Source organism: Dasypus novemcinctus, chromosome 19 (assembly GCF_030445035.2).
Source record: "Dasypus novemcinctus isolate mDasNov1 chromosome 19, mDasNov1.1.hap2, whole genome shotgun sequence".
Lineage (NCBI taxonomy): Eukaryota > Metazoa > Chordata > Mammalia > Cingulata > Dasypodidae > Dasypus > Dasypus novemcinctus.
In genome coordinates this window covers 51,612,815-51,625,590 of record NC_080691.1, presented here as the reverse complement: position 1 = coordinate 51,625,590, position 12,776 = coordinate 51,612,815, and the positions used below count along the sequence as shown (strand labels likewise).

The 12,776-nt window shown below is 51.0% G+C and overlaps 1 protein-coding gene across 13 annotated transcripts in view; it reads left to right on the top strand.

Moving 5' to 3' along the window:
• The window catches only part of DGCR2 (DiGeorge syndrome critical region gene 2), a 111,451-nt gene that overhangs the window by 62,576 nt on the left and 36,099 nt on the right, over positions 1–12,776 (top strand). For 5 of the 13 annotated variants that reach the window (XR_011646543.1, XM_004480962.3, XM_004480960.3 and 2 more), the window contains 4 exons: positions 277–402; positions 2,246–2,456; positions 4,065–4,141; positions 10,144–10,320. Coding sequence is in view for 12 of the 13 variants with exons in the window: in XM_004480962.3 (XP_004481019.1) it covers positions 277–402; positions 2,246–2,456; positions 4,065–4,141; positions 10,144–10,320 (591 nt within the window). In the remaining variant the exon portion in view is untranslated. Of the gene's footprint in view, positions 1–276; positions 405–2,238; positions 2,457–4,064; positions 4,142–10,143; positions 10,321–12,776 lie in introns of all 13 variants that reach the window. The other 8 variants (XM_058281795.2, XM_058281796.2, XM_058281799.2 and 5 more) reach the window with 4 other exon arrangements.

Genomic DNA, 12,776 nt, shown 5'->3' with positions numbered 1-12,776 from the left:
GCAGGGCACTCCTTGCGCGCATCAGCACTGTGCGTGAGCTCGCCATACTTTGAATGAAAGTGCGCGCCTCTTCTTTGAAGTGAAGGGCAGCATTTTATATAATTGTAAAGAAAACCTGATGTGGAATATACACTGCCGCCACCCCATCTGGTCCTTCCACGCCCAGCCACCTGAACCACAGCGCCTTTGACCTCAATACTGGCCTCTGACAGCAGCAGCTGGTGCCTCACTGCTGGGGGTGCAGTGTTCACTGTGGGCTTCTCCTTTTGCTTTCAGAAGTGACCGGGGAGGCTCGTCCTTACCATGGGAAGGAGGCCGTGGACTCACGGCAGGGCCGGCCCCGAGGGGGCGACCCCACGCACCTGCACACGGTGAACGTGGCCCAGCCTGTCCGCTTCAGCAGTAAGTTGCAGACCTGCCCTGATCACGCCTGTTCTTGTCTCTGTGCTGACCGTGTGCGTGTGGCCTGGGACCTGCTTCCCGTGGAGGCGTTTGGAAATGGCCCTAGAGCAGCTCTTCGGGCTGCTCGGTGATGACCTGCTTTTGTGAGTGAGGACAAGAGGAACCTGCCACATCTGCTTTCCTTACAACTGCTGCTTTCAGAGCCAGACTGCGCCGACCATAGGGATCTCATCATTCTATTGTCCCCTTTCGTGGGTGCAGAAACAGGGCCTGAGGGATTAGGTGGCCTTTCATGGAAGTGCCTGGACCCAAGTCCTCAGACCACCTTTTGTCTTGTGGGTGGTTTATGTGTCTCCACACAAGAGCTCCCCAGATGTGGTAGGATACCCGTGGAGGCCTCTCATTTCCCCCAGGATTCCATGCAGGGGGCTGATTCGGTTAGAGAGCAGGGGCCCTGCCACCCTGGCAGGGGCTAAGCGGTGAGAATGGAGAAGATGGGAACCGCTGCCCACCATTCTCAGCAGTGCACAGTGGGTGGCTGGGACCCCACAGAGCAGGGCTGCCACTGTGCTTGTATCCAGGCACTGACAGGCCCCCCCTGCCTCAGAAGACTGCCACAGCTAGTGACCTGCCCCCAGGAGGTTTCTGACTCCTCTGTCCTAGGATTTAGGGCAATTAGGAGCACTGTGGCCCTGGTGGAGTCGGTGGAGCTTGTGGTGCTGGGCCCCTTCAGTGTACGTCCGCATTTGCGGGAGAGCTGTCAGGCTGAGTGGTCCATGTGTGAGGGGAGTCTAGGAAGTAGTGCTGCCTGATGGCTAAGCCTCCCTGCCCTAAACAGTAGTGTGCAGACATTCCCCTTCTCCTTATGCCAAGAGCACCATCCTCATCCATGCTGAGAGCTCCCACCAACACTATTATCAAACGAGGCCTTTGCCGATGGGCAAGGTGGCATCCAACTTGTGCCATGGCACACCCTGCTGTAGATGTGCCTCACAGGCCCCAGGGCCAGAACTTCCATTTCTACAAGAGAGAACAAAACAATAGAAGCCTCTGCGTCAGAGCATCAGTCTTGAAGCATTTTGGTCCTGGGGCGTGCAGGATGGAAATGCATTAAAAGATTGCTCTCTTTTTTCTTTTACAACTGCCTTTGCTAAAAATCATCATTCCTTGTCACTGTCACAGTTGAAGGTACTCCAGCATTCAAAGGTCACAGATTCTAGAGAACAGGAAACTTCTTTTCCCTCAGGAAAGCCGTAAAGCACCAGGGCCTCTCATACCTGGGGCCAGGGCAATATGGTGAGAGGAAGCCTGGCCAGTCTTGGCAAGTCCTCAGCTCCCACTGGCCACTCAAGCTCTGCTAGCCCTGGGGCATCCTGGGCCTCAGTTTCTCCTGTGGGAGGCAGGGTTGGTCATACCATCTCCATGGCCCTCCTAGCTCTACTGTGCTGAGGGGAGCATGGGCAGGTGGGAGAGGAGGTCAGCAGGGAGGCCTGGAGCCCAGAATGTGGTGGGCTCCCTGGCAGGCACTTTTTCACAAGGCACAATCAGAAAATGAAATTTGCTTTGCAGAAGTTAATGCAGCAGCCAGTCTTTCCTATCACATAAACGAAGGGCCTTATGGAAATAGGAGAATCACTCAAAATATACTGGTACCTTGGCTGAATCTTCATTTCAGAGAAAATTGGGTATTTCTCCAAAGTATATTGTCTCAGAAGCAGGAGCTTGCCCTCTTGTGCCTCGGTTTCCCCATTTCTATTGTATGATTGCTGAGGTGTACTTGCCATTTTGGAGTTAAGATCCTAATTTGGGGGACATCTCCCCTTCTGCCCTTCATGTTTCCTAGGGAAGTGCCCAACAGGTTGGCACCACTATGAAGGCACGGCCAGCTGCTACCGGGTCTACCTGAGTGGGGAGAACTACTGGGACGCCGCACAGACCTGCCAGCGTGTCAACGGCTCACTTGCCACCTTCTCCACGGACCAGGAGCTGCGCTTCGTCCTGGCCCAGGAATGGGACCAGCCAGAGCGGAGTTTTGGTTGGAAGGACCAGCGCAAGTGAGCCTGGGGTGGGGGGCTGCTTGAGTGTGGACATGGTTACCCCATTGCACCCCTGACATAGGGCAGCCAGGTTGTGGGGAGAGCTAGCCCTGCCCATAGAAGACGTTGTTTGTGTCCAGGGGTTGTGTGTGTCCTTGGACAGCCCCTTCTCCTTGGTCCCCCTCTGGGTACAGCTGTAGTTTCTGAGTGTGGGTGGGTGCTGGCCTGTGTCAGGAGGGCTGCTCTAGGAGGGGCTTCGCAGGCCAGGCCCTGTCAGGCAAGGTGCTGGAGGCATGTATGGGGGTGCTAGGGGGCCTCCCTCATGGTGTGCCATGGCCCTGGGGATGGCACAGGCAGTGGAAGGTCAGTCACTCAGAGGTAGACTGCCTGCCCTGCACCAGAGCTCTGTGGGCCTGCTTCTGCAGCCTTCCTGAGACCTAGGAGGCCAGAGTTGTGTGAGCAGAGAGAGCTTGCCCATGGACAGTGGTGGGCTGGGGAGGGCCAGTCTAAGCCAGGCCAATGGGCTTCACAGTTTGCTGTGGCCTTTCCCCAGCCTAGCACTTTTGGGAAGGTGTTTGGGGGGCAGGGGTATGCTGAGGCCTGTGGTGTGTCCCCTCCACAGGTCACATCCTATTGTCCCTCCATAAGCCAGTCAACACCCCCCTGTCCAAAGGAGATGAGTCCTGTGGGGGCGGGCAGTGAGTTGCAGGGGAGTATGCTGCCCCCATGTTGGCACAGGCTGGCAGCTATGGTTGGAGCTTAAAGACTTGCAGTATGTGGAAAGCCTTTATTTCTGCACCTGACCTCGGTGTTAGTGCCACAGTTATGCCTGTTGGGGTGCTGGCAGATCACAAGAGCATCCTGGGGCTTACCTCCTCCAGCCCCAAAGAAAAACAAGGCCCTTAACTCCCAGGGTGATTACATGGACATGGATAAGGGGGTGTCCTGGGAGCCCAGGGAGGAGGAATAGGGCATCAGGTCACAGGAGGGCCTCCCTGTCTCCCAGGCATGGGGCAGGAGGCCATTGTCAGGCACCTAGTTGAGCTGTGGCAAGTAGAACTGCTGGAGGTGAGCCCCTGGCTGGGGCCAGTGATTCTGGCCATGGGGTAGGTTTGTATGGATGGTCCCTAGTGTCTGTGCTGGGGGCACTCAGGAGGCTGAGATAAGGCAAGGAGGAGCTGGAAGCCTCAGTGGGGCGTGCATGTGGCTAGTTGATACAGCAGGTGACAGTCCTGAGGGGCAGAGGGAAGGGCTTTCAGTTGAGATGCAATTCACTGTAAAGAGAAATTCACCTCTTAAAGTGTGCAATTGAGTAGTTTTTAGCATATCCACAGTTGTATTCCCTGACCTTTCTGATCTCCAAGAATATTTGGTCTTGTGGGGAATGATAAAACTTTATTGGAGCTTAGTGAAAACAGTCTGGCCAGCACGTATCTGAAATGGAACTTCCTTGGACTGTGTATTTAGCATTTAGAATTTTAATGCATTTTATGAAAAGGAAGTATCAACTCTTTACAAAAGCACAGACGTTTGAGGGTCAGTTTTTTAAAGGTCAGTCCAAGTGAAAACACATACTTCTCAAGTTATCAATTGATGGCTTGCCTTTTATTTCTGCCTCCCATCCAGGTTGTGGGTTGGCTACCAGTATGTCATCACGGGCCGGAACCGCTCCTTAGAAGGCCGCTGGGAGGTGGCGTTCAAAGGTAAGCCTCCTGCTCTGTCAGAACGTGGACAGCATCATCCTGGTGGGGTCAGTGCTGGGCTGCTCCCTCCTCAGTCTCCCGATGGGCCTGCCCCTATGGTCATTGCAGAGACGTGGGACGAGTGGATCCTGAGAGTGCCGGAAAGCTATGTTGCCGTGGGCTTGGAAGGGCTCTGACATCGGGGACCTGGGCTTAGCGTGTCCTCAAGTGCATAAGCCCCTCTTTCAGCCCCATGCAGGGCTGGGCCTTTTTGGAATCCCTCGTTGCTTCTCACTTTGAGTAAATTTCTGGACTGTTCATCTTCCTTGAGTAAACGGCTTTGATGGGCTGTAAATGTGAGCTTACAAGGTATGCTTACAAGGCCAGAGAGGGAAAGTCGAGTTTTCTAAGAGAAATTCAGATTTCCAATCCAAAGCTTGAAGCACAGCTGTCAGGCAGATAGGTTCTGATAGGTTGTTTGTATGTATTTAAGGATCAGATACTGAGTTACTTGGAAATACCAAGGTAACATAAAAAGTCTGCCCTGACCCTAGGTGACGTCCAGGTGCTTTCCTCTGGCCCTGGCCCTCGGTGAGTCCCCACTAACGCTCTCAGTTGTGTCCTTGCCATCCAAGCCACGCTCTCCATTCTGCCCCTCATCAAGCCTTGCTTCTGGGCTCCTCTTCACAGCATCTGCTTGAGCTTGGATCAGGGTTTTCTTTTCCCAAACACGCCCACATCTTGTTGTCCATGTCTTTAGTGTCTCTGAGCAGGGACAGATGAAGAGGTTTGGGCCAGGACAGATTAGGCAGCGTACCACAGCCACCAATCTGTCCCCTCACTGCTGAGCATGAATGGCTGAGGGATGCTGATGGAGTCTGTATGTTCCCCCACCCTCACCCTGGATGACTCAGGTGACCTGGCTCAGTCTCTGCACGTAGGGGTGAAGGTACAGACACTATCAATATCACATCAGGCCCTGGGCCCTGGCTTCCCTGGAAAGGGGCATCCCTGTGGGCAGGGGGTGGGCATGGGAAATGGGGAAAAGCCAGGAGCAGAGGTGGGAGCAGAGGCCTGAGTCACAGGGCTACCCTGCCCCTGCTGGGCACCTTCCATGCTTGTGTCTTCTGCACACCCCATGAAATGATCACTGATCGCTGATTTGCTTTCCAAACGTTTGTCCTGCAGGAACAGTAACAGATGGGCTTGGCGTTTGGGGCCCTAATGTCACAACATGCCCATAGAGGGTGTCTCCCAGTGGATTTTTGCCTGCCTTAATTGCAGCAGCTGTTGGAAGTGGAGCTGAACAAAGTGGTCCCGGTCCAGGCCTTTTCTTTTCCCCCTGGGCAGTGAGTTTTGGCCTCCAAGGTGATGTGGATGCACCTAGATGTGATCGTCTTCTTGGCTCTGGCAGTGAAAAAGTGAAGACAAGAAGTCTGTCTGCATGGCAAAACCATGGGCTCTGAGTTGGGGACTCAGGCTCTGCCCTCACAGCACAAGAGTGGCAAGGCCCCACACAGGCTCCTGGGAATCAGGTCCTTTAATGGCTCCACCGGGATAAGCAGAGGAGAGCGAACCTAAAGAAGGAGGTTCCACCAATTGATTTTGACACTGGTGGTTTGTGCTGGTTGGTGTGTGAGCAGTCCCGAGGCAAGGGTGGGTATCCCCTGCCCACGTGGGGGCAACTCTGCCCCAAGCAAACAGCGTGGTAGTGTGTGCTTACTCCTGGTTGAATGGATTTGGGGATTATGTCATCCGGATTTAACTAATGGTCACAATGTGAATAAGTGGCTTAAAAAGATTTCTGTGCTACCAGAGAAATGGCCTGAACTCTGACATAAGTCAATACCAGGAGTTATTACAGAATCAAAGATATCAAGGAAGCATAAAGCCAAACATGGTTCTCGATGACATTCTGGATGGGAGGGAGGCGTACACTTTAGAGAAATTTCAATATAGACTTTACAGTAAATGATACCGAGTGACTATATGTTTTTTGAGGGGTGGTGAGAGTACCATGGTTGTGAAGACATCCTTAATTCTGGGAAAAGCACATATGTGCTTAGGAGTGACTAGTCGTGGTGTCTGCACAGAGGATGGAGAATTCGGGGTGGAGAGAGGTGGTGAAGAGGTGGAAGAGACAGCAGGGTGTAGACCTTCTTGGGGGTTTGTCACACTTCTGTCTCCTTACATACTTGGAAATTTCCGCAGTTAAAGCATGCATCACAAGTCCTGCTAAGGAGCTACAGGTTGAAGAGACTCTGAGGATACAAACCTGAAACAACAAGAAGACAAGGGAGCCAACCCCCTGCTCCAAGCAAGCTTTTGGCCAGTGTGATGGGCTCAGCAGTGGTGTCCACTGGCTCTGAGAGAAGGTGTCTGAAAGGAAACAGATCAGAAAGACAATGTGAAAAACCTCCCATCCTTAATGATGAGCTCTTTAAGGATGAGCTCTTTAATGAAGGAACTTTTGACCATTGGTAGTGTGACGGTATTACAATAGGATGCTCAAAAATGTCTATTTCTCTACATCTAGTCCATTTTTCTTCTGTTTTTGTGCATTTTTAATGTGTGTTATGAATTGGCACAGGAGTGCATGTGTAACACACACACACACACACACACACACACACTCACCGTATAAATTTTAAGTTTGGAGCTCTGCTCCAGAGAATGCTCAGTTGCTGCTGGGGTCCTTCAGTGGCCCACTCCTGCCTGGCCACCCCCAGGAGGTGGTTCTGTCCCTCTCAGCCCTTAGCTGCATATATCCATGAGCCCTGGGGGCCCAGTGCCCTGGCATGCCCCATCTGCTGAGAACTAGTTGCTGTCTCAGATTATGATAACATTTGTGACTGTTCACTGGAAATCTGAGGAGGCAGATCCTTACTGTCTAGAGTGCATCACCCCACTTTGTTGCAGGTAGCCCTGGGAACCCCTCCCTCAGGCCATCACTGATAATGATCCATTCCCTCAGTTTCTGCTTATTCATGCTTGATGTTTATTTTAAAATATACAAGTGAGGCTATATTGTGTGTTTTATGTGTTCCTGCTGCTGGGTAACTGGCTTATTTAAGACATGTTTGGCATCTCTCCCCATTTGTCCACCTCATGGCCCAGCGTGTCCATCCCCCTGGGCTGAGGTCATGACAGATGCTAACTAGGGAGAGGTGCCTTCTCCCCTTGTGGTGCTGACCGTCCTTCAGGGTCTTTGTCTTTTCTGCCCCAGTGCCTGCACCCTGCAGGGTGGGAGGCCGACATGGAGACCATGACCCGTGTTCCAATGCCCGTGAGCACAGCAGACAGAGCTGTGGGCCAGGGCTGCCCCTGGGGACCTGGGCTCTACAAGCCTCTTGTCACCAGTGAGGAAGGGGTGGTGGGGGCAGGACCTAGGCTGGCCCAGCAGCCGCTAGAAAATGCGTGCAGAGACCCTGCCCTCTGCACAGGGGATCATTGGCTGGACTGGGGTCAGGCTGGGGGTCAGCCTGCAGTCAGGGTAGGGTAGCTGCCACCTGGAGTAGGGCATTCGGGCACAGTCCAGGACCCTTCAGGGGGCCCTGCAGGAGCTCATCAGAAACAAACTTGTGCTCCGTGCCCATTAGCGGTAGGTGCTGAGATGCCAGGACACAGAGGTAAGGTGCTATCTCGAGAGACCAACAGCCTGCTGGTGGGGAGGCAGGCGGACACCTGGCTCAGAAAAGCAAGTGAAAGGGGGCATGGCAGAAGGGTTTTTCCCAGCCACGGGAACAGGGGAGCAGAAACCTGCAAGTGAGAGCACAGCCTAGGGACAGGAGACACTGCTGTAGGAGTGGGGCAGCCTCACTAAGGCCCAGCAGAGGGAACCCTTCCTTTGCCCCTGTAGGCCCTTCCTGAGGCATGCCTTTCCAGAGCAGTGCAGGCTCACTCCCTGTGTGGGAAAAAGTTAACATCGTAGGCCTGTTCTCTAGAAAGGTCTGCTTAGGGCTGGCCCTTGGTTGGAGTCTGGGTCCCCTACATAATAAGGCTGTGCCTATAGTGCTAGTCTGCATAGACAATGCCAGGGATTCAGGGTCAACTCTGACTTTGCTTTTGGAAGTCTGGATTTTTGGTGGGCGGGGAATGTCTTTTCAACTAGCCCCCTATGAACACCCTGGACTCTTGAGTATCAAACAGCTCCCCTTGGCAGAAACCCAGCACCTGTGCTACTGCAGCTCACTGCTGGGGAAAGGCCTGCTCTGGGTGATCCTCCCACCCAGAGGGCAGAGCTGGGGAGCCTGGACCTGGACTTTACTCAAGGCATCTCCTTCCTCTTGCCGGTGTATGCTGAGTGGTGCTGTGATAAATCATAGCTGTGAGCACAACTCGCTGCTGAGTTGCACAACTCTAGCTTGTGGAGGACTGTGGGACCCTAACACAAGTGGGGTTTGGGGAAATCAGTATTCCCTCACCTCCTCTATTTTTGCTCATATGTCACCTCTGTGGGGCCTTCTTTCACCACCGAGCAGCCTCCTCCTGCTCTCCCTTCCTTTTTTCCTTTAGCATCCATCCTACACTCCATTTACTGACTAGACCTTCTGTTCAGTGTCTCTATCATTTGTGCCTAACATTCAAGTATCACCTCCATGGTACAAGGCTCTTTTCCCACTGTTGTTGGCCAATAGGTCCTGAGTGCCTGGGTCTTAGCAAGGGCCTGTAAAAATATTTGTCAAACAGGGAGGGAGAGGGATAGGAGGCTGTCTTCATTTCCCATGGCAGCCATAACAAATTACCACGAACTTGGTGGCTTTAAACCACAGAAATGTATTCTCCCAATTCCAGTGACTGGAAGTCAGAAATCAAGCCGTTTGTTATTCTGCTTTTTGGAAAAGGTTACCTTTGTATTTCCAGTGATCTGGGTCTGGATCAGCCTTGCAAAATCACAAGGTGGTCCCGTGTTGGAAGGCCTTTCCTCCTGGGACATGGCAGAAGAGAGAGGGGCTTGGAGATTAATGCCCCCCAACTCCTGGCTGTGAGGATAGTATGGGTTCTGATCCCCTCATCCCCAGCTTGGAAGACAGGAGGATGAGCAGAAAAAAAAGAGGCTCTGTCTTGGAAACGGACTTTGGCCCAGTGGTTAGGGCGTCCGTCTACCATATGGGAGGTCCGCGGTTCAAACCCCGGGCCTCCTTGACCCGTGTGGAGCTGGCCATGCGCAGCGCTGATGCGCGCAAGGAGTGCCATGCCACGCAAGGGTGTCCCCCGCGTGGGAGAGCCCCATGCGCAAGGAGTGCGCCCGTGAGGAAAGCCGCCCAGCGTGAAAAGAAAGAGCAGCCTGCCCAGGAATGGCGCCGCCCACACTTCCCGTGCTGCTGACGACAACAGAAGCGGACAAAGAAACAAGACGCAGCAAATAGACACCAAGAACAGACCCCCGGGGGAGGGGGGGGGAAATAAATAAATAAATAAATAAATCTTTAAAAAAAAAAAAAGAGGCTCTCCAGAGCTGGGCCGCATCCTGGGAACCAGTGCTTGCCAGCAGTCCACGCAGCCAGCAGGCACGTCATGCTCTTGGCAGGGGCCAGAGCGGCTAAGTCTGCTGGAGTCTCATATTCCTGTGACAGGGGCACTGATTTTCTTAATCCTTCTCCATTTGTTGGGTGGTAATCTTTTGTCAGGGAGCACTTTTCCCTACCCTTCCCATTTATTTATCAGTATAAACTCATGATTCTAAATCAATATGTGCTAAGCCATAACTTCATTATTTGGGTTGTTCTAACTTGAAATGTTGCCCACCAATCCCAGAACACCCTCCTATTTTGGTTGTCTGTGTAGTGCTTTTTGGTAAGCAGAATTGTGCTTTTTGTTCTGTGTGCTTGCCGGCTTTCCACATATGCTCCCCAGGAGTATGGGAGCTCCCTGCAGGCTCAGAGATGCCAGGAGAGCCAGTCACAACCAGTCCTTCACAGCCCCCAGAGCCCTCCAGTCAAGAGGCCCCCATGATGCTTTGGCGTGATTCATACAGTGACGGTCCGCTGTAACATCCACCCCCTACCCTTTGTCTCCCGCAGGCTCCTCAGAGGTGTTCCTGCCCCCAGACCCCATCTTCGCTTCAGCCATGTCTGAAAATGAAAATGTGTTCTGTGCCCAGCTGCAGTGCTTCCACTTCCCCACGCTCCGGCACCATGACCTGCACAGCTGGCACGCCGAGAACTGCTATGAGAAGTCCTCGTTTCTTTGTAAAAGAAGTAAGGCCCCTTTCCCTTGGCAGTGAGGGGAAGGGAGGGTACGTCTCCTGAGAACATGACTTTCTAATTTCTGGATGGACCAAGCTGCCAGCCTTAAGTTGAGCTCTGGTCTCAACTTAAGCCCCTGTTCTGTCCTGTTGCAGCCAGGGTTCCTTGTCCAGCTGACCCAGTCCTAACAGTTGTGCAGGCTTCTTGGGGTGAGCAGAAGGGCCCAGGGTGGGACCTCAGGGCTGGGTGTGTGCCCAGCTGGACCACTGCTTAGCGCTGTGTCCTAGGCAGCAGATCTCTGAGCTGACGTCTCTTTTCTTAGGGTAGAGGTGATAATCCCTGCCCTGTCTGCCTCTCAGTTGTTCAGAGATTCACTAAGATAAGTGGCTAAAGAACGTGACAGGTCTCGTGGCATCTCCTTTGGTTAGCTCCCTCCACTCTTTGCAGGTCTTGCAAACCCTCTCCTCACTCCTGTTTGCATTGTCTGAATTGCTTCCTCCGTTTGTTCGCTCACCAGCCTTTCCCTGTCCCTCAGCCAGCTCACGCCATCTCCTGGCCAACCTCACCTGTGCCTCCTGTGAGGACCACTGTCCTAAACTCCAGATCACAATCTCCAGCAGCATGACTCCCTTGTCTCTGAACAGCCCTCCGGTGCATTTGGATGATTTGGGGAGGGGTGCAGTAGTCAGAATTGGCATTGACGGGGCGCTGACATTCATTACTGAGAGTGGGGTCAGAGTCTGATGGCAGCTGCTCATCTCCACAACACTTGTTTAGATGATCACTCCTTTCCCTCCTGGTTTGTCACATATCAAGTTTTCATCCGTGCTGGAGTCTCTTTCTGGCCTTTGATTCTGTCCCTTGGCTGTTTGTCTATCCTTATGCCAGTGGCCCCCCGGCGTCTTAGCAGTAGCTTTGTGATAAATCCTGAGAGCTGGTATGGTTCCCCTGCCTTCTTAACTGTTAACCAGGCTTTCTTGACCTTTTTTCTCTTCTGTATGAATTTCAGAATCTCTTTTCAGAACTCTTAGTTTTATAAATTCCCCTGTATTTTCTTTTTAGACAGGTTTCTTTTTTCCAATTTTTAACTTAAAAGCTAATGCTTTTAGTGCCACATCAGTAAATCTCATGCTTTCTATAGGATTTTAGAAGATAACCTTCAGGAGGTTAATAAAATATCCTTCTATCCCTGGTTTGCTGGGAATTTTTACATTTCAAAAAAATGTATGGATTTTTATCAAATGCTTTTCTATATTTATTAGGACTATATGGGTTTTTTTCTTCCATCTGTTCATTTGCTGTTCATTTACGTTTAGTAGACTTTCTGACATTAAGCCAACCTCATGGTTTTTGCATATATAATGCCAGATTCAACTTACTGCTGTTTTATTTAGGACTTTTTGCAGCCCTTTTAAAAAGTGAACTTCGTCCGTTTCATTCCTGTTCTGAAGTTTCCTTGACTAGTTTTGTATTGCATTATATTGATTGAATGATGCAAGTTGGGAAGCATTTTCTTTTAATAGTCTCCAAACTGGTTTGTAGAATTTGGGGATAATCTTGTCTTTGAGTATTTGGTGGACCACCTGGGCCTAGGAGTGGGGTGGAGAGTTGCATGGCGAAGTTGGGAGGTCTACATTCTTTTTTTTTGTAACTTGTTATTATATAGATATAATTTCAAACTTAAAAAAATTGCAAGAATGTACTACAAGAAACTCCCTTTCATATATATTCTACACAGACTCACCAGTGGTTTTTCTTTTGCCACATTTGCTTTATCATTCTCTTTCCCAAACCTTTTGAAAGTAAGCTGGAGATATTGTGCCCTTGAACCCTAAATACTTCAGTGTGTATTTCCTAAGAATAAGGACACTCTTGTACATAACCACAACAAAGAAATAAAAATCAGGGCATTTAACACTAATACAATAATATTATGTAATCCGCAGTCCATTACTTCAGTTTTGTCAGTTGTTCCAATAATATCCATTCTGACTTTGTTTTTTCCTCAGTTCAGGATCCATTCCAGGCTTATTGCATTTAATTGTCACGTCTCTTTTTGTTTTTCAGTTTGAGTAAATTTTACTGACCTATCTTCATGTTACTAATTCTTTCCTTTGCTGTATCTCTATTTGATTCTATCTTAGAGTTCACATCTCTCTGTTGAATCACCCATCTGATCTTATATGTTGCCTGCCTTTTCCATTAGAGCCTTTAGCATATTGGCCACAGTTCTTTTAAATTCCCCATGTGTCTCTGTGTCTGGTTCTATTGATCATTTTGTCTCTGGAGTGTGGTGGTTTTTTCTGGACTCTGGGACAGTAGAGACTGAGTTAAATAGTTTTGGTGCTTGGCATGAGCGCACATTTCCTTTGGCTTAGCCTTCAGTGTGTGTGTGTTAGGGGGGGCTGTTAATCTAAGCAGGGGGTGGGCTGGGCTTTTCCCAAGGTAATCACAGCATCTTTTTTCTT